Raw genomic sequence first — 25,246 nt, 5'->3', positions numbered from 1 at the left:
GGATGGATGTGTGAGCTGTGGTGGAGGGCAGTAGTGAGACGGAAATTGAAAAAGGACCCTGTCTGATATTGTGTTCTGTTAGAATAATATGCAATAACTCTGTGCGCCGCTTCTGTGCTGATGGAGGAACCATCATCATACCACAGTTTATACTGCACTAGAACACAGTAAAGCACTGCGGGGATCATATGCGATTAATCTATAGAACTACAAGTTTGACATCCTGTGGCTCTATTTCTTTATTTCTGTACTAGATTGAGGACAACTATCTGCAACTGTGACAAGAAGCCCTGCTGCTAGCATGGCTAAGAGAGTAACAATGCTTTTTTTGCTACACTAATTCACATACTTTTTCGGGGATACGGATTCCTCTAGCATGGTTGACTCTTCATCACCTTCTAATCCAAAACGGTCCTTGCTTTGCTTCTGCGGGAGAGAGAAAAACACACCAAATGTTAGTCTAAAAAGGAGCCAAGTGGGAGTTTAAAGAAGCTTCCCAGTTGCTAAATCTTTGTTAAATGGATTGTTAGTCTCAAAAAAAGAAAAGAAAAAGAAAACCTGGGTCCAGGGAAGCAGGGAAATATTATATTCCATTGTATCATATTGACAAATTTTTGGTCCTATTTTTAGGTTCAGAACATACCAGATGAAGGTTATTGAGACTGAAACCTTTTGTTGGAGTTGTATTACCCTTTGACAAACCATTGTCACTCTTTCAAGCGTACAGGTAAATATGTTTTTGCTTTTTTCTGTTTTCTTAAAGCATTGGGCTTAGGTGTTAAGTTTTTCATCTGCTTTCTTGACCTAGGAAATACAGAAGTGAGACTCAAATATGATGCATGTGCAGTGAAGTACTGAACACTAATAAGCTTCACTAATTCCACTCATAATTTTAGGTCACTTGAACCCATGATTGAACAAGTTTTTTTGCTTCTGAAGGTGGTAGTTAATGATAAAAGGTCAGCTGATTGAGAGTTCTTACCTGTGCTACATGAGCCCAGCTCCCCTGGGCTTCTTTTTATTTCACTGCAGCTGTATGAGATGTAGCCTGAGCACATCAAGCATCAACAGATGTGAGACTCTCTCTCTGCCGCAGGACGATACCGATTCATTACCATTCATCTGCGTTTCCACAGATAGATGTCTCACCTTTTTGAGGATGATATCGATGTAGCCGGCAATGAGCTGGGAGATCTGCTCCCCTTCAGTGGTCTGCACAGAGTAGTAGCTCTCCTGATACTCCCCAAAGTCCTACACACACACACACACACACACACACACACACACACACACACACACACACACACACACACACACACACACACACACACACACACACACACACACACACACACACACACACACACACACAGTCTTAAACATGCATTTCACACAGGACTGTAAGGAAAGTAACCACTGCAGTGCTTGTGCTGTACACAGGCTGAGGATTTACTATGAGGATTAATGTGAATCCATGGAGCCAGCTAGTTTCGGTGCTACACATTGTGCTGGGTGACAGCAAGCTGCTGCAACATACACACAGTCAGATTAACCCAAGAACCATCTCAGAAATTAACTTTTTTTCAGCATAGCTTTGCAATGTTTTCCAGTTGTATACACTGTTTATCTTGTATACAACAAAACAGTGAGACACGGAGAGGCTATGCCTTTGATATCGGCACATTTGAGATGTTAATCACCGTCCACCACCTTCTACCTGATCAAAACCTGCAGCCCAGCAAAATATACAACTGTTTCAACATGTGAATGACAAATCAGACCTCAAATCCTGGGAGGCACTCTGCTAAATTAACAGCGAGAAACAGAGGCCGTGTTAATTTACTCGAGACAGTGAGTCTACCAGATCTGCAAGATTAAATCCATGTTGCTTATTGACTGGGTGCTGACACAAAGGTGAGATATTGACAAGGAAGACAAAAGAGTCTATTCAATAACCGAAGTGCAGGAGGGAATGAAAGGACAGGCAGACTGAGCACTAGAGTGATTTTTTTATGGCCACTGCAGGAACGGTTGGGTTTACTGTGAGCCTGTCATACTCATTTTCTACTGGTGATATTGTGCTCAGTGTGAGCTGAATGAGAAGATGTGATGGCAATGACTAAGCCAGCAGTGCCAAAATAAAAAAATTAATATACACAACCGGGGTTATCATCGTCTAGTCAGCTGTTGCAGGTTTTCTGTCTCTGCTGTGAATGTAGAGTGTGTGTGTGTGCGGGTGTGTGGGTGTGTCTTACCAGGGTGAAGCTCTTGGGCGACGCTGCCCACCTCTTCACAGTAGTAAGTGGCCACTCCTGAACGACATCTTTGGTCTTCTCGTCCACTCTCATCACAGACTCTTTGGTGATTCCCAGGAGCCGCGGCACCAGCTTGTTCTTACTCTTCATCTTTTCCTGAAAGTCAAAGGTCCTCATTAGTCTAGATGATTGGTTGCCAAACGGGGGTCTTATCGAATATATACCCATTGTGCGATTGTCCCGTCTTGATTTATATCTACAACATACTGTATAGCATCTCTCTCTCTGCAGGGCCCTTGAGCAAAACTTACCTCATTAGACCACATTGTATAAATAAAGGTAGAATGAATAAATTAAAACAGATGATCGACCCAAAAGACGCTGAACTCATGATGCAAACAAACCATTTTCAATGTCACTTTTAGTCCTTTCAGTGAACAATTCTGCCCATATTTATTTTCTTGAATTTTCATATTCCTCTGCCTGCTGAGGGTTTTACTGAAATCAAAGGCATTCAAGAAAAATTCAAATTCATATCGGCCTCACAGCATGAAACTCTAATTTTGCTGTCAGACTGATCTGCCATGATGGGTATTCATCTGTCTAACCAGTAACAAAAAAAAAAAAAAAAAAAACTTTTCTCAGTAAGTAATTAAAATGTCTGATAATGTCTTAATCATGTCTTTATCTGCCTGTCAACAACTCTCAACCTCCCCCTGTATTCACTATTCCTCTCCATACTCGAGCTGCTCTCTGAGCCAGCACGCAGAGGACTTTCCTTTCCCTTCTCCCTTTCATGGCAAGAGCAAACGTTTCTTCAGGAGCGGCAGTCGGGGAGCAGATGGACAGAACGTGATGGGCTGTGACGTGAGGGCAAAGAGGTGAGTTGTGAAAAAGTCCTGGAAGGCCTGTAAACTCTCTGGGGCCTCCAGGGGTTATGGGTTAGCAACTATAGGCTGAATTTTTTTTCCAGGGTTATTTTTAAGATGCTTCTGCTCCACTGGGTAAGGTGGACAAAGGTGAGCAGATAAGATGTCAAACTGATCAAGGGGAACACGGATCCAAGGCGCAGAAGTGGGAGGATTTGTGTGAGGAATAAGAGGCGGAGTACACTGTGGACTAACAGAATTGGGAAATGTGCAAACAAGTGCAAATGAAGACTTGACAAGGTGAGCTACAATTTAATCGAGTTTTTATTTTTTTAGACTTCATGTTTGCTCTTATCCTCTGGTGCTGAAAGCTCCTGAAGCCAGGAACTATCTGGCAGAGAGTCAATAACAGCAGCACAAGTGACTTTTTTTTTTTTTTCTAGCAATTACCAGAAATGATCTAATTTTCTGCTCTCTTCTAAGAGCTCAGCCACAAATTCAGAAATGGTGACAAGTGGAAAGCAATTTATCGATGCTGACAGGGAAGTTTCCCATGTCTTTATGCAGGATGTCGTCTGTGCGACAGATGATGTGAGGGAAAAGAAAAAAGAAAGTGTCACTTTTGTCATAGCAGCTCCACAGATACTACAACTGGCAATCAGCAAATTGTTCCTATCAGCCTGCATCTGCTGGCAGTTGGGACTTATTTGTCCCAGGTTTGCCTGTGAGATGCCTCCCAGTCCCCCTCATTCACTCCACTTCCTCCCCACTCGCTCTGAAATAATCTCAGTGCCACACTCGGCTGCACAGACAACGTTTGGTTTCCATCCAGGAGCACGCTGAATTCCCTGCGGACGAGCTGCTGCAGCTGCGTGTTTGTATGTGTGTGTTAGTGAGAAAGTGAGACAGAGATGTAAGAGACGTATGACGGAAAATGTACGGCACACAAATCCCAGAGGGTTCCACTTCCTTTGTATACATTCGTCTGCTTCTATGTTACGACATTTGTAGAGAGAAACAAATTATTTGATGTATCAAAACAGTTTGTAAAAGGCTGGATTTGAGTTTTTCTGTGTTGTTTTTTTTTCCTACCTACTATTTTTTCTCATATTGATTTTATAACCTGATAGCATTGAATATTTAGACATAATTTGAAACCAAGAGAGGTATAGATTTTTTCAAAGTTAGTCAAGTACATCAAAAGATCGTCTGCAAATAATTAAGTTTATATTGTTGTTTACTTAAACTGACACCTGTAACTGATTTTCTCTGCCCGAAGTTCTATTACAAGGACGAAAAGGAGTGGGGGATGTGGACACCCTTGTCTAGTCCCCCTCTCTAATGTAAATTATCCAGACAGTAAATTATTAGTATAAAGTTTAGCTGTAGGATATTTATATAACAATTTTACAGGCCACTGTAGAGGCCACTCTACAGAGGATCAAATGCTTTTTCAGCATCAACAATCATCACTGATGAATCTGTGCGTTGTATTATTCCAAACCATGGTGTTGTAGTGTTCGTCACTGCCTATTTTTAATGAACCCTGTTTGATTCATTATATCAGATCTGGTAAAACCTTTGTTAATCAAATGCTTATAAGTTTAGTTAATATTTTATCATAACAAATAATTAAGATTTGAATTTTTCAACTCAGTTTAATCTAAAAGGATTGGAATTTGTTACAATTGCCAATAATGAAAATGGTCTACTTTCAAGACCATGGCAAAAGCATAATTTGTATAACAAAAGAACACGAGACGCTTTGAAAGTTCAGGTGGATACAAACCATTTCCTCACCTGCTGGGTAGAGCCTTCAACCTCTTGATCCAGTTAACAGCGAGCCCACAGAGCAGATTTCACACTCAGGAGATAAAAGGCTCAGACTACATTTCAACTAATTCCAAAATCTGCTTCCCCGGCTTTTTTTTTTTTTTTTTTTTTTAAACAAAATTTATTTAAAAAAGGCACAGGTCTTCAGGCAAGTTTTTCCCTTTATGAGAGTGAATGATCTTCTATTTGAATAATACGGTGCAGTGGTGCTTCATTAAAATGTTGTATTTTTGTAAAGGCATAGCGATAAATCTATGAAATTTCACTCACCTTAACCAGGAAGAAGGAGACGCCATATGTCCGCAGAGACCGTGCCAGTTTCACATATTTCACTTTTGCTTCAATCTCTGTCATTTCTCCACAGTTCTTGTGTTCCTGTAGGTTAGTTTATACAGAAATTATAGCATATATTGAGCATCTGAACAATTGGTGCACAAATGAAATGAAATTGTGCCTTTATCAAGAGAACAATGTGACCACACCTGGAAGAGTTTCTTCTCAGCTCCTCTCTGCTTTATGTATTCTTTGGGTAGAAACTCCTTCAGACTAAGAGAGAAATTAAACACAGGAGAAGCTGAAAAAAATTTATACACAAGGTACAAGTCATAATCTTTTCTGCTATAGCCTTAAACTTCAAACAAAAAATGATCAATTACATAAACTCCCAATGCTGGATTTATAAAATGAACACAAATGTTTCTATTAGTACTTCAAGAAAGGTCGAGTTATTCAACTTTATTCAAATCAAATGAGTCATAACACCTTATATGGAGGAATCTTAACCGCTGGGAAATCTCCTTTGTGGATACACACTTACTCTAAGAATCCAGGTTTGTGTTTATGCTCTATGTGAGGTCCAAACTGGATCTGGGTCTGAATGCCTCCAAATTCACAGGCCTTGTCAAAAGATACGGGGTGAGAACCGTTTAAGATATCATCTCGAGCCTGAAAGACAAAACAAACTCTAATTAATTGGGTAAAGGTAAAAGAAACTGAACTTCAGAAGCCTTATACTATGGCAGAGTCACACCTTTCTTTATTTATCCAAAAGTCATCTGTCACTGCACATTTTTGTAGCTGCTTGTCACCATTAGGCGATAATGAAGAAATGGATGGTTCAGTCTATCTTCTGGTTTGTAGGTACACTCTCTTCTGAGGGGGCCAGGGGAAACCTCAGTCCTATGTATGTCTGAACTAGTTGGAGCGATGATGTGCTGTCGACTCCATTAAGAATGTCTGGTTTAGCTTGAAGCACAAAAACTGCACCGGAGAGCCTCTGTACTTGAGACTGGCATGTTACTGCTTCAGCAATCACTAACTGGTTTTACTGGGAAGTGAATAAAGAGCAACTTCTATGACAGCTTCCACAGAAAAACAAACATGTAGAGGGAGGCATAAAAAACAGCAGAGAGGATCAGACCTGAACGTAAAGCAGATTGAGTTGGACCGGGTCCCGGGAGTCCACATTCTGGTCCGAGTAGAAGAACTTGCGTCTGAGCAAAAGTGTCTCGTTCTCGTCCACGCCCTGCTCTCTGAATGTTCTGCTGTGGTCAAGCCAGTTCACTGTAAACACAAAACCCAGTCACAGGGATCAGAGATAAATGTATCTGTGGTTATTTGTTGGATATGTAGGATCTTGAGCATTACCCTGCTTGGCTAGAGTCAGACATTTCTAAAAGTCCTAATTTATTACCAGCTTGGAGGTAAAAACTATACTTTCACTCAGGTGCTTCTCTCTCACCACTCTACCATAATGTCTGACTGATGGGAGTGAACCCTGTTTTTCTCTTTGTTCAAAGTTTTTTCAATCTTCCCCAAGGAACTCTGAATCTCTGTTAAAAGTAATATAGTATGTAAGTTTTCTCTGCTGCCGAACATGGTTTCTTGCCAGGAGCCGCTGGTGGTGGCGGAGTTGATAATGGTCGCTTGCCAAGTGTTTCAGCCATCGTTGTTCTTAAAAGACAAGAGGCTAGAATGCAACCTCTGATCAGTGCTGCTTCTTCATCCTCACATGCTGAACTGAGGGCAGACTGGACGCTACAGTGACTCAGTATCAGACAGTGATGAGACGAGCCGACCGGGCTGAAGCTAGCTGGTTAGCATGCTCATTTCAGTAGAAGAGAAGAATTGATAGAAATAGAAGCAAAACAGGAGTTGACACTGGCGTTACTTTCCACTGCTGGAGACAAAGGAATGAAGTTTGATGCTGAACTTGCAACATTTCTTTGAGACTGCTAATGCTGGCTACGTAGCAATAGCAAAAACTTACATATAGCACCTTATAAATGTCCACTGACTTTTTGTCAGCTCTATGACCAAGGCTCTTTTTACCTGGGCGAGTTTGTCCAAACATGCAGCTCAAACATTTTAAAAAACTTCGCCCTCACATTTCTTCAATTTCACATTGACCAGACGCAGTGCAGGGGGCCTGGAAACTTTCAATATTTCACCAATTTGTTCATATGCTTTCTGAATCTAGGCTCCAACATAATAATCTCAAAGGTCTTGTGATCTAACATCACTGTGAAGTATGTAATGCTATGTGGACAGGTGTCTTTCCAAATTGTGTCTAATAAATTGAAATTGTCAAACCGGGCTCCAGTCTGCAGATTGATCAAAAGAAACGCGCTCTCACAACCATAACTGTCAAAAATGCTTCTTGTTCTTAAAATCTGTAGTTCATCCAGCATACAATTAAATTTAAGGTGGGATTTAGCTGAGTGGGAATGAATGCAAGATGGGATGGAAAAGGCACAACCTGACCTGAGATCATAAGTTGTAGATGTACTTCTTCCAGTGAAAGATGGTAGATATTACAAGTAGCTGTTAAGATGGGCGCAACATGGCCACTGTGTGATGAGCTTCAATAGGTAACAGATGACTGCTGTCAACTACACCAACAAGTCAAATGCAATTCTACTGTACTCACAGTCATCATCTGTGTGTAGTTTGGCTTTCAGCTTCTCCATCTTCCTCTCGTCTCGCAGCAACGTCCTGTCTTTCTTCAGCGTACCCATCCCATCCTCCTTCTTCTCCTCTACTATCTCCTGGATCAGAGAGTATTCTTCATAGTTGGTGATACCTGGAATCAAATAGGGGGGAAAAAGTATCCCTGTCATTGTCATCATGGACTCATGTTTAATTTAACATTTAATGATTATTTTCTTAATGTTTTATGATCATCTCTGTGTGTGTTCGCAAAAGTGTTTGTGGACAAACAAAAGCAATAAAAATCATTAATTTGATGTGTTTAGATTATATATATTTCCCAGTCATAGTGGCAGCATGCTTTCTGAGCAGACTGGACTGGAAAGACACTTTGAAAAAAATTCAACATTTGCTAAGAAGAAATTCCAGCTGGTGAACCAGGGGCCATAGATCAGAAATTAAATTTAGTATGATCTGATTCAAAGATGTTTTTTAAATATTGGGACACAGACTTTTAATGTACGGATGTTTAATTACCAATAAAGAGCAAATGAGATAAAACTGGTATAGCAAATCTGGGGGGAAGAAAAGCACAGAATGAGATAAGGGCTAGTAAAAGAAACTATGTACCTATTCTACTGCATATAGTCACAAGCAGCTCTCCCACTGTTTTGGAATCATCCACCATGATGGTTTTAACGGCCCCATCCAACATTTTGATTTTCTGGGGCCTCTGCTTCTTCTTATATTCAAGGATATCCTGCTCAAAGACAACAGAAAAAAGAACAAAAAAAAAGTCAATAAGAAAGGAATGCAAGTATTAAATGTAAGAGAAAATGTGAGAGAGATGGGGAGAGAGAGAAAGAATGGGGCTGTAAGTACCCACTGAAAAAAATGATCAAATGTATCCAGGTTGCGTGGAGCGAGGGGAGAATATAGGCCAGAAAACCTTATTTAACGGCTGCCTATCACAGCCCGCTGCTCCCTTCCAATCACAACAATGAGGAGAGATTTGGTTCAGAATAATTGGTCACAGTCATGCCTTCTACCTGGGTTGCCTTTGGTAGATTTGAAGATGAGAAACCTTTTAGAGCTGCAAAACCAAAAACCAGAGAGCTACATGGATACGTAGAGAGCCAGAGTCGGTTGGGCCTTTGGCAGCAGGGATCAGAGACTTTAAAACAAGCTGGCAGCGGATCTACAGCTGGCTGGGGCACATTCTTTAAACTCACTTTTGAAAGCTCCCTTTGATGTTTCCCATTTTCTTGATATCCAATTTTATCCTGAGCTTTTATTTTCTCGTTCTACTTTACTGTTTTTTCTATTGCTCCTGTACAATTTGCGTCTGAATTATATTGTACATCATCTTTGTTCCCAGTTGTTTCCAAAACGGCTTTGTTTTAATAGTCTTTTGGTGGATTAGTAAAGTATTATTAATTGAAATGAACTGTTTTAATTTCCTCCACTATAAAAGCACTTTGTGAACTATTCAAACAAAGATCATTATATAGTATTAGACCTCAGCAGTTTGCAATTAGAGCATCAGGATTCAAACATTAAGTTAAGAGGTTAATACAACACCAACTGAATGTAAATCCAAGTGGGTTTAGGACATGAGGAGAGTTCTACTGTGTGCTATTGTTGAGTTTGTCCAGGTCAATGTTATTCTCCAGGGTTTCAGTCACACATTGCTCCCAAGGTAAGTCTGTGTGTGTTTAACTTTTGCCACACACAGCTCAGGGTAAACAATCCCTCCATGGTAACAGTCATTCAGAGCTTGTTTGAGTGTGTGGGTTAAAACAAGTTGATATATTTACCCCATTGCGGAGCATGTAGTAGTCAAGTGTCCTTCCAGACTCCAGCCAGATGCCTTTCCTGGGGTCTTCATCAGACAGAAACAGACCGTAGTCTGAAGCTGGAGCAGTGAGGAGAAATATCAGCATTTAAACGACTATTGTGGTGAAAATAAGTCTTTATGCTAGGATCAAACTACAAAATATCAGCTCCTGTGTAGTGGCGTAGTGGAGGGCAACCGCTGAAACATCTGAGACGCCTCACAACATCCTGACAAAAATGTTTTTTTTCTTGTTTTTTTTTAAACCATCTCTTTACAATGGGTTTTTTGATGTTGGTCAACAGGAGCACCAAGCGATCGTGCACATTTGTAAATGTGGGAAAGCAATAAAACGGGGAATGATGATGTTGTCATGGCAAGAATATCCATTATATTATATGCCAAAGACAGAAATATTGTGTCGTCTAGTCCTGGCTTGACCTTATCACACAATATAACATGTTACACAAGACAGAAAAGAAAGAAAGGAACCTGTTATGACAAGACCTAAAAAAGTTGTTTCATAAGCGAAGACAAATTAAAAATAAAAAAAATAAAAGTCTGCACACAGATTTGATTGATTCCAATGCTGAAAGCCTCAGCACCAGTTTGTGAGCCCCCCCCCCAACTCTATTCCCAAAACAGTCAAAGTCCATCCCATCCAGTGTCCTGTTACTGTGCATTTAAAATAAAAATAATTCTCACCCTGTCCGGTCTGAGCCTCTGGGACTCTGTCTCTGATGATCCTACAGGCGTCGTAGACGGCTGTGGAGGGCTCAAACTGCATCGTTTTCACAACATTGCATTGGCGAACGCAGATTTTCAGCGACAACGCCACCATCTTGGCAGGCAGTGTGGGCAGGCGCTGCGGATACACCTGCACAAAAAAAAAAAAAAAAAAAAAAAAAAAGGACAGAAAGAGGAGGTAGAGTTTATTGCATGGCACGAGACCAGGAAGTCCATAACTTGAGCTCAGTGATGAAACTCATGGACTGTGATAAATGAGCCAGATGTTGGAGGAGAAGAATGGCTTTTCTCTTGTTATAGCGAAGGCACATGAACTTTAAATTCATAGCCTGACACACATTTCTCTGGCAAATGGGATAATTGTAGATTTCTGAATTTGAACATACTAAACGTTACATTAATCCACTGAAGCATCACTGCTCTGCGTGATAAAACACAAAACATCTTTTTTACTCCTCCACTGGAAAAAGCACAACCTTAGACCACTTTTATCTTACATACACACAAGAAAAATTTCTTTTCCCCACACTGTCATAAACAATGAAATTTTATGAATGCGAAGAAAGTGCTAATTTGTGCACATCGAGGCTATTGTTATGCTCCATAAAACAAAAGAGCCGACAACAAATTTATCACTTTTTGAAAATGGCCCATCTGGTCCCTGCTGGACCAGACAAAGACAATGTCTCTGAATATTGTGGGCAAAAGCCTTTAAAGGGGGAAAAATAAAGCAACAAAGCAGTACACAACAACTGGAAGTGGAGAGGCAATTCTCCACAATCTTTTTCATGAGGCTGCTGAAAACAAGCTGCTGTTTAAACATTGTACTTCTATAATCTGTTTCTTCACCAGTGACAAACCTCATCATTCTCACATACATATACACAGGCAGCAAAGCAATTTCTGGCTTGTTATATTCTCAAGATAAAGTCAGCATGGGTCCTACACTGTTCAACTAACAGCACGCTCCATATTCTCTTACCACACCTAAAGTTAATCACAAAAATATCCCGAACATGCTGAGAAAAAAAAAAAAAGCTGTCAACCTGCTACTTCATCTGTTCATGGTTATGCAATACACACTCGTATCACATCACTGCATAGACTCTCAAATTCACTAAAATTGTTTATTATAGTTTGAAAACTATAATTAGTGGTGGCTGTAATGAATATTTTTATAACATATAATGACAATTCGAAAACCAGCATGAGTATTTGAAAGGGTACGTTGGGAGTGATGAACCTACACAGAATCATCAGCTGAATCTGCAGCTCCCCCTTGGCTTTATGGAGCTTTATAGTGAGTTTCAGCTGATTGTTAAGCTGCCCAGACCACAATTTACTGTTTTTGTTCACTCTCACCCCAATAATGCCGTTTCACGCCGTAGCAGGCAGCTGTTTTTCGTGAAACAGCTTTAAAACCCACTGTACTCTACCAACCAAGCACCAATCTGTAGACAGACACAGTTAGAGACCAGCTGGTGAACAAACACCGTGGAGCATTTAGCTGCTAAAGATTTGGAAGAGACCAAAAATAGAGTGAATCCTGTACTTACAATCACCAGGTGGCCTGAAATACAACTCCGAATAAATGTTAATGTCAGTCTGTAGTTAACTGCTGATGTGTAAGTTCACCATTAACTTGAAAGGTGATACCATGTTAATGTTGTGTTCACATTTTGCTCAGAGAAAAATCACTTATCGCAGGTTTAAATATAAATCTTAAAAAAATGCTGGAATATGAAGCTTGGTTTCAACACTGCTGTGATTCACAAAGACTAAATACAGGGAAAATAAGGAGAAGAGAGCTGTGACCTCCCAAACAGGGCACCTCCTGTCCGGGAACACAGGCCTCCTCTGTGCCGGGGTCAAAAGGTCAGAGGTCAGTCCGGGCCATGGCTGAAGTACACAGACGGCCCCTCATCTGCTCGGCTGGCTTCTGACCCTGACTCAGACGTTCAGAATCTGGTTCCTATGTGAGATGTGTTCACATGCAGGAGCGAAGGTGTTTGTCTGGCGCACCATGTTGACACTCCTCTGCAGTATCCTGAAGCTAGTCACGGTAATCATACAAGTAGACATTATTTAATGATGTATGACTAGGTTGCCAAAAGAGCTTGGCATTTTTCTCTACTGTGGAAAACACTTGTTTAAATACAATATCGACAAACCAAAAAGAACATTTCAGGCCGCCTCTCAAAGATGCATCTAAAGCCAAACATTAACATTTTTCTTTGAGTATATAAAAATAAATTTCTGATCTTCTTTTGGGCTTAATAACCGTCTCCACTGGTGCACTACTTTTTATTGGAGCTTGTAAATTTCTCAGTTATTGCTCTGGGCTCCGTCTCAATCAGTCCAGCACTTCCACAGATCTCCTGTTGATAGAGGCTGGAGCAAAGCCAAACGCTTTCCTTGCAATTGGCTGTAATTCACACTGTCAAGAGCCTCACAGAACTTAAAGGGCAAACACCATCCTAAAACAGATACGAGCAGTTATGCTAGTGATTGTGTACTGTTAAATCCTAAATTTGCCAGAATGAAAAGTTCTCTCTCAAAGGAGCGATCATGATGGACCAAAGTCTCAGCGATGCCCTTCAAACACCAGCCCTGAAAGCTTATCCATTGAAACAAAACAACAAAAGCGACTTTGTGGAAATACTAACAGGCCTTACGATGATTTACAAGTATGTGAACACATTTTTGAAATACTACAAATTCTGTATTGTATGAATCCACAAATCATCTGCATCTGTTTCAGAGTCACGGTTATAGTTTTTCTTTTCCCCCCTCCCTTTATCCGTCTTGATTCGATCAGACACCAGAGCCTCGGTGGTCTGGTTTCTACCTTTGGGTGGTGTTTGTTAGCTTCAACAAACTGAGCAAAACCGCAGAAATAATGTGGTTTCCCTCTTTCCGACTGTAATCGCTTCGGCATCGGCCTCTACAAGCCTGAAGAATGGTCAGACAAACAGCAGGAAGAAGGAGGGAGATAAGGGGAAGCAATGAGGACAGAGAAAGATAAACTAATAATACGATGAAATGGTTATCAGTGGAAACCACCAGCGGGCTCAGCTGGACGACAAGGTATGAACTGTAGAGAAAGCTCAGTAATGGCTGCGTAATTGCAAACACAGAAATCACTTTTTATTGATTTTCACATTAAGTTTCATCATGGTTCAACATCTGTAACGTGACTAGCTTTGCTGCAATCCACCCTCCCCTGAGCTGCCTTTTCATTTCACTGTAATTGTATCTGTAACGTGAACCCAGTGGGTCTACAGTGCAAGTTTAATGAATTTTTGCCTTTTTTTTTTTTTTTTTCTTGTGACAATGTCTCTCCATCTAATTCATGTAAGCTGCTTACTGAAAATAATAAGAATGAGATCAACAGGTGGTGCAGTTGACAGTGCAGCTTTAATATCTGCTACATAAGAGTATTTTACTGAGCAAGACCAACACGTACAAGCTCTCTGTCATTGTTTACATTGGTTTCTTTGAATGATGTTTCTGTCACCCTTCTTCACCAGTCTTTTGAATGACACAATTTACAGTATTGTATTGCTAGTCCTTAATTCTGACCTGTGTCAGTCTTGCTTTATTTTTTAATGGCTCGGATTTATGTGTTCGACAGTGGATAACTCCAGATCTGAGGTTTTCAAACTGTGATGGTACGCGGAGAGAGACACAAGGTAGGACTCTGTGATGTTAGGTGTGGTTACAGGTGCAACAGAGCACACGTTTCTAACCACACCCAATTCTGTTGCTGGCAAGGACGTCAAACAGAGAGGGCAGTGAGACTCTGCTTTTCAGCCTGCTGCTCTTTAAATCCCCTTAGTGTCCAGTTGCGGCAATTTACATGGTAACTCTCATCGTCATAATCTGGACACACACACTTATTTCCAGATACACCAAGATTCCAGATTTCCTTTGACCAAGGAAATTTTTTTGTCCACTGTCCAACACATCCATCCTTTTGCAAGGAGTCCAGAGAGAAACGCCCAAAGGAAATTCATGATTATGCAGGTGTAAAAACTGAAGGCCAACCTTTAAAGAAAAAAAACTTAATCAGCTCACACAAAATCCTCTTTGTTATTGGTTATGTCACACAGCTTGGTTCATTTATTCTTCCTTAAACCCTGCTGAGCCTTTGTAAGATGTGAATCCTCTGAAATATAATTTCTTTCACCACACACAAACAACGCAGTTCAAAAAGATGTTCAGCTTGTTTGACGTCAAACTTTTCTTTACCTTTTGTAGGTAAATCTCTTCTTCATCCTCCATTAAGACAAAGCAGAGACTCCATCCAAGCTGAATTATACCACTAAAGAATCCTATCATACATTTTCCCTGCCCTGCAATGAGAAAGGATTTACTGAGATCAAATAAGATTGTAAGGTCATTGAAACACTTGAGTACAACCAACTCATTAGGCTGCTACCAAATCCAGTGCGGGAATATGGTTCTAGTGTGTATACAGCACTAACAAACCCACTTAATAATCATGTATGGACCTAATGCAAACAGACAGCTCTCTCCATCTAGAAACATTTAACCCAAAAGTTTTGGGTAAAATAAAAAAGTGCCAAATGTGTAAAACATAAGCACATATCTGTGATCAATTATTTATGATTAATAAAGGTAAAATGCTAATATCACAATGACAATGCTTACATGCTGCTATTTAGCAGGTACATGTTAACCATCTTAGTTTAGCGTGTTAGCATACTAACATTTGCCAATTAGCCCTTAACACAAAGTGCAGCTAAGGCTGATGGGAATGTCATTTATTGTGCAGATATTTGATCATAAACCAAAGTTTTTGACCCGATGGTGGCGCTTGAGGAAAAATTAAGGCATCCCCAAAGTAATGGAAATTTTATGGCAATCCATCCACTGGTCGTTGACATATTTCACCTTAAAGTGACTAATGTGAATCTATTGGTGGCATTAGAGGAGAAGTCAGAGGATCATTAATGTCATTAAGGCTCACTGTCTGGGAGCCATTACTGTCTGTACAGACTTTCCTGGCAATCAATCCAATTGCTGAGATGTTTCAGTCTGGATCAAAGTGGCAGACGGACCAACCAGCCAACACTTCCATCCATGGAGCTGCTGGTATAGCTAAAAAATTCTGTTTGAATGGTATTTTGTTCATTTGTCAAATGTTAATCAAGGGGGAAATGTTGAATGGAAAAATGTCTTTAATCCGATAACTCAATTACAAAAAATGGCGGCATTATCCAATCCAGGATTTGGCATTTTATGATCTTAACAGCCTATTCAGGTCAATTAAGACTAATAAATTGATAAAATTACAGAGGCAGAGAGAGGCACAAGAAGTTTTAGCATTAGAATATACGACTGTACACAGCAGGGAACAAATAAAGCAAGCACAAACTCTACACCAATAGCAACTTCAGGTCCATATGTTGAGATGAAGAAGAGCTGCATTTTAAATGATGACTACAACTGTGTAATCTCATCTACAGCAACCACTCTCTCCATGCTGGTAAATCCATCTGGATGGAGGCGTTGTCTGTTTGCCTGTACGCTTTATTTACCTGCCCACCTGCTTTATGTGAGCGTACAATTCATCCACCTGCTGCACCAGGATGCTGTCAGTCTGTGGCTTTATCTATCTGCTTTACTTTCAGCTTTGCTCCTCAACATAAATGCTCCCTCCTGCCTAAAGAGAGGGAGAGGAGATACCCTGCACAACATCATCCCTTTGAGGTGAACAGTCATAAGAAATTAATTAAGTTTCTACGTTCAACATTTAAAAATCAAAAGTAAAACCCTGGAGTGGGGGAAAAGGAGTCATTGGAATCACAATCAAACGTATAGACAAATAACACACAGGCAGAGAACATACTAATCCATACTCATTAATACACTGTACGCTCCCACACTGTAATACATAAGCAGAAAGCATCCCTCCCCCTCCTGACTTTAAACCCAACTGCACCAGTTACACCTACACTCCTTTGATCTACTGCAGGCTCACATAACAAAGAATATTCAACAGTACCACTCTGCTCTGAGCAACCATTTTTCATGTGGTTTACACTGACGACAGCAGAGACTCATTCAGGGCTAATCTAATCATAGTGGACTGGCCTTTGTTGAATAATTTAATAGGCATTTTCAGGAATATATTTTTGCACACGGTGACTGGCACTCATTCAATATGTATATAAATTCATTATGTCCAATACTTAGGTCGCATGGTGACAAGTGAGCAAGATCCATGCTGAGGACATGAAAGGTTGTGAGAAAGCAAGAAAGCAGCATCTTGGCTTCTACTTCATGGATTGTCATGAAATACTGTACAGAAATTCATGGTTACCTGAGGATGAACCCTAACAACTTTAGGGATTCCCTGACTTGAGTGCCCCGCCAGCTGGTTGATATTTTTGGTTGTTGTTGAAATATCTTGGCAACTGTAGCATGGATTCACCTTGAAATCTGGTACACATATTCATCGTCTCTAGAGGATTGTAATCATATGATCATATTTCCATCAGCCTCAGCTGCGCTTTGTGTGTAGTGCTAATCAGTGTTGTTCATTCAATGAACGGCGTTCATTGAACACGTTCATATTTTTAGTGAAAGCTGAAAGGAACGAATCACTTTACAAATGATGAATGTGAACGTGACCACCGTTCACTCCAGCGACAGGTTTAGTTTTTCGACAGTTTTACGGCACGCCGTATAACGTCTCCATAGACACGGCCCACTTTGGCTGGTGCTAGCGGTACAGACATTACGCACGCATCTACTACTGCTGAAGCCAGTTTGTTCAGCATTTGAAGCAGTCTTATGAAACAAACAAGTGAAGACTCAGACGGATCTTATTTAATTACGGATTTTAAAAGTAACTCATGTCTGTGATTCTTCAGTGGTGTACAATAATTCATTTAGTTTGGGAGTGGCAATGATTTGGGGCTGGTGATGGATGGGTAGAAGGAGCTTCTATTGAAAAAGAATATTGGCTGGTGTTAATTAGCAAAGGCTAGCATGCTAATATGCTAAACTAAGATGGTGAACATAGCTACCATAATGCCTAATAACATGTAAGCATTGTCATTGTGAGCATGTTAGCATATTAGCATTTAGCTCAAAGCATTGTTATGCCTGAGTACAGCCTCAATGAGCTGCTGGTACAGCTGTAAACTCTTAATCTTGTTTTTGTCAAACTACCATTTTCATGTCAATGTGTCAGGGGTTTCTGAAATGGAAAAGAGAAAAACTCGATGCAGCTGCAGTTCAGTACTTGTTAAGTACAGTTAAGAGAAAGCATCACTAGCTGTATTCAAGCAGCCTGTGCTCTGAAGATCCTTTTTTTAGTCTCGTATCGTATTGACCCCGCAAAAAAAAGAGAGCACACATTAAGAATGCACATCTACGTGCTGCCAAAGACATTGTGGTGGTGAGGCCACTAGGAAAGCTGATACTGTTACTACTACTACTTGCACTACTCTTTCACAACAGAAGTGGCCTGGAGCAAAAGTAAAGTCACCCTGGATGTGAGAGCCACTGAAGGAAAATTGCACCTGAATCAAACCACAGAAACTTGAATGCTGCATCATTGAATGTGTATATCTATTTTCCCCACTGCGGAGAGCCTTGATGAGTAGATACTGCTCTGTCGCCTCTTCCCACTAAAAAGGATTTTCAAAGACATACACAGGCCTCACACAGAGACTTACTGTGTTAAGCATTGGAGAGTTTGCTTCAGTAACTCAGAAACACAGACTTTGACATGGAGAGAGTAAACACAGACATCGGCAGCAGAGGAGGATAGAGGCATTGGACGGAGAACGAGAGGAAAGCAGGTTACATTTTGCCATTGTGCAAGCACAGGAGTCGATTTCATTTAGAGAAAACTGCGGGCCTCAGAGTCAGACGAAAGCTCATGAGATAAAAGGAAAATGAGAGCGAGCGCTGGAACATGTAGCTATTGTTCAATAGATCAATGAGGCAGAGCAGTGCCTGCTGGGAATGCCCAGGCCCTATTACAGTAACATGCCCTCTAATCCAATAATAGAACAGCCCACAAGTCAAACAGGCCAATCCAAGAGCAGTTCTGGACCAGGGAACATATTCAATATTTGGCCAGAGCATGTCGGTAGCCTAGTTTCAACACCAGGGCCAAACTGGGCTAACACATGCTAATTAGTCCATCTGCTTTCTTTGCTTTACCCCTGAGATGCAATTCTGTGTTTAATTCAGCTACTTGTTGCCTCCAGAGATGGAGTCAGATAAACACATTGTTTTCTGATTTTCATTTAAAAGCATATTGTTCCTGCAATAGAAATCGGCACATGTACACAAGACAATATACCCTTATCATATTACAGTGGCTGTAACTCTGACACCGCACATGGCCTCAGTTAATGCAGTGAGGATGAGGGCTGCTGGAAACTCAATCATGTTGTTTTCAAAATGAATCTGCCTAGATTGCTATAATACATGATAAAACAAGATGAGAAGTCTGTTACCAAAATCTGTGAAAAACAAATGTAAAAACAAGCTTTTGCTCTGGAGCCTACTGTGATACAAGCTTCCTAAATATTCTTGACTAACAATTACACATGGTGGGGGAATAATTTTGCTCCAGGAGGATGCTGCACATTATGAACCATCTATTTTATATGCACTGCCACTGAATAATAACAATAATTAGTTTGTGCAATGCACCACTTTGTCAGGATTCATCATTACCATCCTGAGTGGGTCTAGTTGAGTTATTATAAGAGAATTAATTTAAACTGAATCATCACAGTCAGTGGACTTCTTCGACCGAGCTAAAGAAATCATGTTGAGTTCAAATGTAGTTAACACTGAAATGTGAATGTGCAATGCAACACTAGAAAAATATCTACATTGTAGAAATCACTGTATGAATGCAATGCATTTGTTTTGTGCCTCCTCTTTGCTGCTGACATTTTCATTTCCATGGGTGAGGTGAAGGAAGTTTTTTTACCTTTGCTTTAATCTTTAATCTTAAAACCATTGTCCGGTGTACGGGACCTTGGTCATCATATGTACTGGGAACATGGTACCATATCTTTGTTGTCGTGGCTACAATAATAAACATATGATTAAGCTTACAGAACTGGCAGGGTTTGGTTAGGTTTAGGCCTAAATCTAACCGTTAGGTTTATGGAGGGGGAGAAAATTCAAAAAGGTTTGGGAAACAGCATGGTTTAAGGTCACTGGATGTTCATCATCAATAATGCACACATGGTGAACGCTGGTTATAAGAAACTATGATGGCTTATATCAGGTTCAAATGGGAAACAAACAGCAGTTTCCTGTGTGAAAGTCTTATGTTATAGCATTTTAATTACAGGGAGGTTGGTGGATGGGTCGATAAAACATAACTAAATGGTTTGGATGGTTACCATAGAAAAACAGACAAATATTTGGACAAGCAACACAGTGGTTCAATTTATGCCTTGATGTTTGTATTTTCAAACGGTGTCTTTTACTTTCATGAGAGGGAAGAAGAGCTTTTAGGATGAGGATTTACCATGACTTTGGAAAAACTCAACATTAGTTTGGCTTGAGCTGCTGGAATGTAAACTTCACCTAACCAAATTCAAGCAGGACTTTGCCACCATTGTTACTTTAATCCATTCCTTACATGTTTGTTCTTGTGTTGTTGTTTTTGTAAAAGCTTAAAAAAAAAAAAAAAAAAGACACCACCCTCTCAAACACTTGCTTAGTATTGCCCTCTTATTATTATGGCATGCACAGCTGGCGGCCTGCATGTGCTGCTCTGTTGCTTCTCATCTCTATAGGCCTTTCAAGTGTTTAAATTTATTCAGTCAGTATTTTAAACTGCACAGACACCCTCCCACATGTACTTACTAAGGTTGGACGTCTTGACTATTATTCAATGATCAGTTTTCAAACTGTTTACCAACTAGACGCACGTCCGGAACAAACCAGTCTTTTCTTCCAAATAACCCCGGCTGTGAATAAATCGCCGTCGTCATATCCATGCAAACGCTGTGTAAACAAAACAATCGAGACTGCCTCTGTGTATTCATCAGGCAGAAATGGAACTGATCTAAAGCATACAGTCTTAGTCACACATGAGTGAGCTGGCACAGTTCAGAGTGAGGTCATCGTCATCCAGCAGGCTGAACGGAGCAGCGGCGGCCAGGAGGTTAAGAGAGTGCACTTGTGACTCCAGGGCCACGAGAAAACACATGGTGAGGAACTGAGTAAATATCGCTGCCTTTTCTAATTGCACTCAAGTCAGGCAGTGACACTCTGCTCCTGCTCTTGATAAGCATTGAAGTTCACACAGGCTCATGTAGAGTCCAGTTTATTCTCTGTGTATTCTCTATTCTCTGTGTAAATGAAGGCAGGCTGATTGAATGGTCTTAGTCTTTCAGATCTGCCATAATGAATCTGGAAGAACATGTATTAATGCATCAGGTTTTAACGCAAACTTGCCAATGAAAATTTACAGCTGGGTTCCACATGGCCTCTGTTGGTTTCCTCTGTTAGTATCAGAGAAGACATGATGATCATTACAGAGTAATTCCACTGTTTTAGCCTTTTCAGCCAGCAAGACAATTTTGATAAGTGCTTGTTGGACTGTGTCTGACAGTGGGAGAGAGAGGTGTCCACATCACATTTCTATTTTATTTCTATTTTTATTTTTTTAAATTACAAATTTTTTCTACTGAAGCTTACATGCCAGAGGGGATCAAAATATTTACACCTAAAAAAGAAAATGCAGACTTTAATTGCTCCTCACTATGGCACAAAACAGTTCTGACATGTACACAAGGATACGTGCACACACCAGACACACACCTCTACTTGAAAAGCAAGCTACATGTGAGAAATAAAGGCTGTTATGATAATTATCCACCCGGTTGGTGGTGTGAGTGACGGAAACTACGCGCCTGCTGTCTGCCCGTGTGTTTTTGCATGTGCGCATTTGTAGGCTTGTGCATGACTGTGATTGAAAGAGAGAGAGAGAGAGAGAGAGAGAGAGAGAGAGAGAGAGAGAGAGAGAGAGAGAGAGAGAGAGAGAGAGACAGGGTGGGGAGAGAGAGAGCCTGGCAAATGGTTGAGGCAAGCAGGTGATGCATCTCTGTCAGCGGCAGCGCCGACGCAGGTATCGAGTTTCATGCAGAGCAGAGGAGAGGCAACCAGTTGTCCAACACTCTCCCTCTTATCTAACGCAGAGCTTGTTGGTAATGCGTTATTCCACTAAATATGGTTCAGAGGCACATGTCAGTGTGGTAATTTATTTTCATTATGTTGTTGTTGTGTTTTTACAACATGAAAGGAAACAAGAATGGAAAAATGGAAAAATTTCTGAGGATGAAATGTAATAGACCTGGGATCAATTCAACCTCTTAACCAGAAGAGGGAATCAGTTTGAAATCTGAAGCCAAATCACCGTCATCGATCCGACCGTTGGCACAATGTGTCATACAGATTATCAACTTTGATGGGCACTTGAAAAACAACAAGGGGCCATATAAAAGTACACATTTATCAGCCACCACTCAGAGCTAATCACATATTGACCTTCACTCAATGCCAAATTTCAGTTTTCTCTTTAAGACCACAGCTTTTGTTTTCTACTCAGAATTTGGATTCATCCTTTAGCATTTCTCTGACAACTCTATTGCTACTTGAGGATGTGCTCGAATACAGGTTGCCATGGTTACTGAGGCTGGTTGTGGCCTTACCAATATCTGATCAGTTGTATAAGGCATGGAAATGAGAAAACTGTAAAGTTCAGCTGATGCTTGTGGCTCGATATGTCTGTGGATCGAAGCTGCATCTGGCTGATGTGTTCCGCTGATATTCAGCATCTTTAACAAATGCTCATTTTTATGCCAAAATGTTTTTTAAAAAAGTCAAATCATTCAGTGTTTACTGGTGATGTTCTTGTCAGGGTGCACAGGCTCTAAAGTTAGATTCAGATAATGATGGGAGCCTAAAACTTTACACTAAAGGGCAGGTGAATTGAATTCTTTTGGTAAGCTTTAAGTAAACCGGCTTTAGTTGCACATGGTACAGACTGACACCTGTGAAGCAGCTCCTGCCAGTCCGTAATAAAATAATTTCTCAGGGAATTCATGTATAATTCAAACAATTCCTTAGCTGACATTAGACAAGGACCTGCTTACTGTCATAAGTAGAGGCAGACAATTGACCAGCCTAGCCACAGCGACACAACATCTGGTAGAGAGTTGGACTACATTCACTTCTGCCTGTAGCCAATATATCACTTAATGCATTGAATGCTTTACTCCTTTACTGCTTTACTGATTTTGTTTCCTTACCTTCTCTCTAATGCAATAATATGTGGGGCTGCGGCTTGCAGAACTCTGTCACATGCTCCACTTAAGTGCTGATAATGTAGAATGTGTACACCATTAAACTAACATCTTGTTCAGTAATAAATTCCCATCAAGTCAGTTTCACTTCGATACTGTGGAGCTGCAGGATGCTGACACAGGTGGGCTGTGCAGCAGCAGTAATGCATGTCAGGTTTAGTGTGAGCACTTTTTAAAACTAGGTTTTCCTGCAATTTTGTGTTGAGATACAGATCATGTATAGGACAATATAGACAGTCAGTTGTCTACAAAGCACTTTTTCCTTAATACTGATTCAGATCTCACATGACAGCACAGATTCTCTCCAACTGCACTCACTGCTGTATGAGCACATTTTAAGTAGGCTGAGTAACATCCATCAGTGACACAGAAATGCAGGAGTCACCAAACCAGACATAGACCACCCTGCCAGTTAGATCTTATGTAAATGTGACTCACTGCGCGTTTGTGATTCCCGGCACTGCAGAGTCTGTAAAGACAACCAATGTCCATGAGAATGTGTCCTCCCGAAAAATATATATTATGTGTCAAAACAGAAATTTGTGCAGTATGATTGGGAGGGGAATCTGTTGTAGGGAATGATAAAAAAAAAAAAAAAAAATGACTTAACCAAAGTTCCCACCCATAAAAAACAGTTTCAATAACTGAAACAGTGCAAACTGAAAAAAAGTGAGTACATTTAATCAAGCGCCGTACAATTGTGAGGTACTTATAATTCCAAAAATATCTCCCTGTTTGTAAGGTTATTTCTGGTCAGGACTTGTTGTATTTCTTTTGGTCATCTGTACCCATGTCACATAAACACTCCTAAGCCCTGAAGTTTCATGGGCAAATCATAAGAAGATGGGGAATCAATAAAACCTGCAATGTACAAAAGGTCCACATAATCCCTGTGCCTTGGTCTGCTTTTAACAGTTATTGGGGGGGGATTGTGTTACTCATGGGTGTGTCTGGTTTAGTTAAAGGCCAGGGGATAATTCTGGCTGTCAGGCCAAGATTTAGTCTGAGCCGTTTCCTAAAAGCGGTCTCTGATTTGAATACTGTACGGGTGAATCATACTTGCAATTAAAATCTATTTGGGTATCAGAATCAGATGGGGATCATGTTAGTGCAGTTTTAACAGTGAGGACAATATTATTAGTTTGATGTAAGTGCTGCTAGATTAAAGTATTTGCATTGCTCCAGGCATAATCACATGCAGGGCAAAGGGTGAATAAGGAAATGACTGTGGCTTGATCAATACCACGCCAATACTGGCCAATTTATAGGATCAGATTACATATCAGAGGCTTCTAGTCCAAGATCAACATTGAAGGGTTAACAACAACCTGCATGAATGTGCTGGAGTGAAAGGGGTCAAATTTATTGAACAACATCGCGACATTTCAGCCACCTAATTGCAAAAGTATCAGGGCTAGGCGTCAGCCCAGTTTTAAGCAACACACATATAAACACAGGTATCATTTCAGGAAAGAAAAAAAAAAAAAGATTCTAAGGGGAGACCCGTGACAGCCGCCTTGATTTGGATGCCAAGGAGGCCAATGGGTTTCTGGACGCCAAGGCCTGTTCTATTTGGCAGCGATGAGGTCGGGATTACACAACCCTCCCGATGGCACCGCCACTCTGCCTGGAAAAACAGGTGATTCACTGCACCAACCAGCTGCTGTGGGGATGGCCTCAGTCACACCCCCCATACCCGACAAACTGCCACACTGCCACCACCCCTCTACCCCCTGCCAGCAAGTCACTGCTTACCAGTAAAATGTCTATCAGTGGAAGGAATGCAGCGATCGTGTGGAAGAGTTGGGGTATGATGTCGTCAAGAGCCAGTCATTTTCCAAGCTTAGTAAGAGCCACTGAGACCAGTTCTCATAACAACAAATGAGCGGCAAGCTGATAGACTAAGTGATTAGTCACACCGCAGCCCCAAGGCGTACTTCTCCTGGCCTCCCTGACATTTCGCTTCCAGCTAGGACCTGCACCCCATCATTGGTTCACCAGATGAAACAGAACTTAACAACAGAGTCTTGTGATTAATCGGGATAGCTGTGATTACCCAAAATCTACTCTCACTTCCTATAAAGCTTGAAACATGGCTGTAAAAGTTTGTACTTCTCACAAACACAAGAGGACGAACTCAGCTGGGATTCACGATGCTAAACAAAAGAGCTGCACCATCATCTTACCTCTACACAACAGTGGCAATTTCAACACCATCAAACTCAGGAATCACAGGTTGGCCGGTGGATATACAATAACACCTTCCGTCAAGCTCTCAGGTGACTTTCCAAGAAAGTAATATAATAAAGAAAATATATACCTTTATGAACTGCGGATAACACAGCACTGCTGATAAATAATGGTGACTCAGTAATTCCACAACATGTGGTCAGAGTC

General features: G+C 40.7%; 1 protein-coding gene across 3 annotated transcripts in view; it reads right to left on the bottom strand.

Moving 5' to 3' along the window:
• Positions 1 to 25,246, bottom strand: part of tln2a (talin 2a) — a 94,683-nt gene that overhangs the window by 43,211 nt on the left and 26,226 nt on the right. For all 3 annotated transcript variants that reach the window (XM_056371258.1, XM_056371272.1, XM_056371267.1), the window contains exons 3-13: positions 10,425 to 10,596; positions 9,703 to 9,800; positions 8,516 to 8,645; positions 7,887 to 8,039; positions 6,378 to 6,520; positions 5,775 to 5,902; positions 5,440 to 5,503; positions 5,228 to 5,332; positions 2,256 to 2,411; positions 1,150 to 1,251; positions 350 to 426 (exon numbers count right to left, since the gene is read on the bottom strand). In XM_056371258.1, coding sequence (XP_056227233.1) covers positions 350 to 426; positions 1,150 to 1,251; positions 2,256 to 2,411; positions 5,228 to 5,332; positions 5,440 to 5,503; positions 5,775 to 5,902; positions 6,378 to 6,520; positions 7,887 to 8,039; positions 8,516 to 8,645; positions 9,703 to 9,800; positions 10,425 to 10,560 — 1,292 coding nt within the window. In that variant the 5' untranslated portion in view covers positions 10,561 to 10,596. The remainder of the gene's footprint in view (positions 1 to 349; positions 427 to 1,149; positions 1,252 to 2,255; positions 2,412 to 5,227; positions 5,333 to 5,439; positions 5,504 to 5,774; positions 5,903 to 6,377; positions 6,521 to 7,886; positions 8,040 to 8,515; positions 8,646 to 9,702; positions 9,801 to 10,424; positions 10,597 to 25,246) is intronic.

This window comes from Seriola aureovittata, chromosome 1 (assembly GCF_021018895.1).
Source record: "Seriola aureovittata isolate HTS-2021-v1 ecotype China chromosome 1, ASM2101889v1, whole genome shotgun sequence".
Classification (NCBI taxonomy): domain Eukaryota; kingdom Metazoa; phylum Chordata; class Actinopteri; order Carangiformes; family Carangidae; genus Seriola; species Seriola aureovittata.
This window is presented reverse-complemented; position numbering and strand designations above follow the sequence as displayed.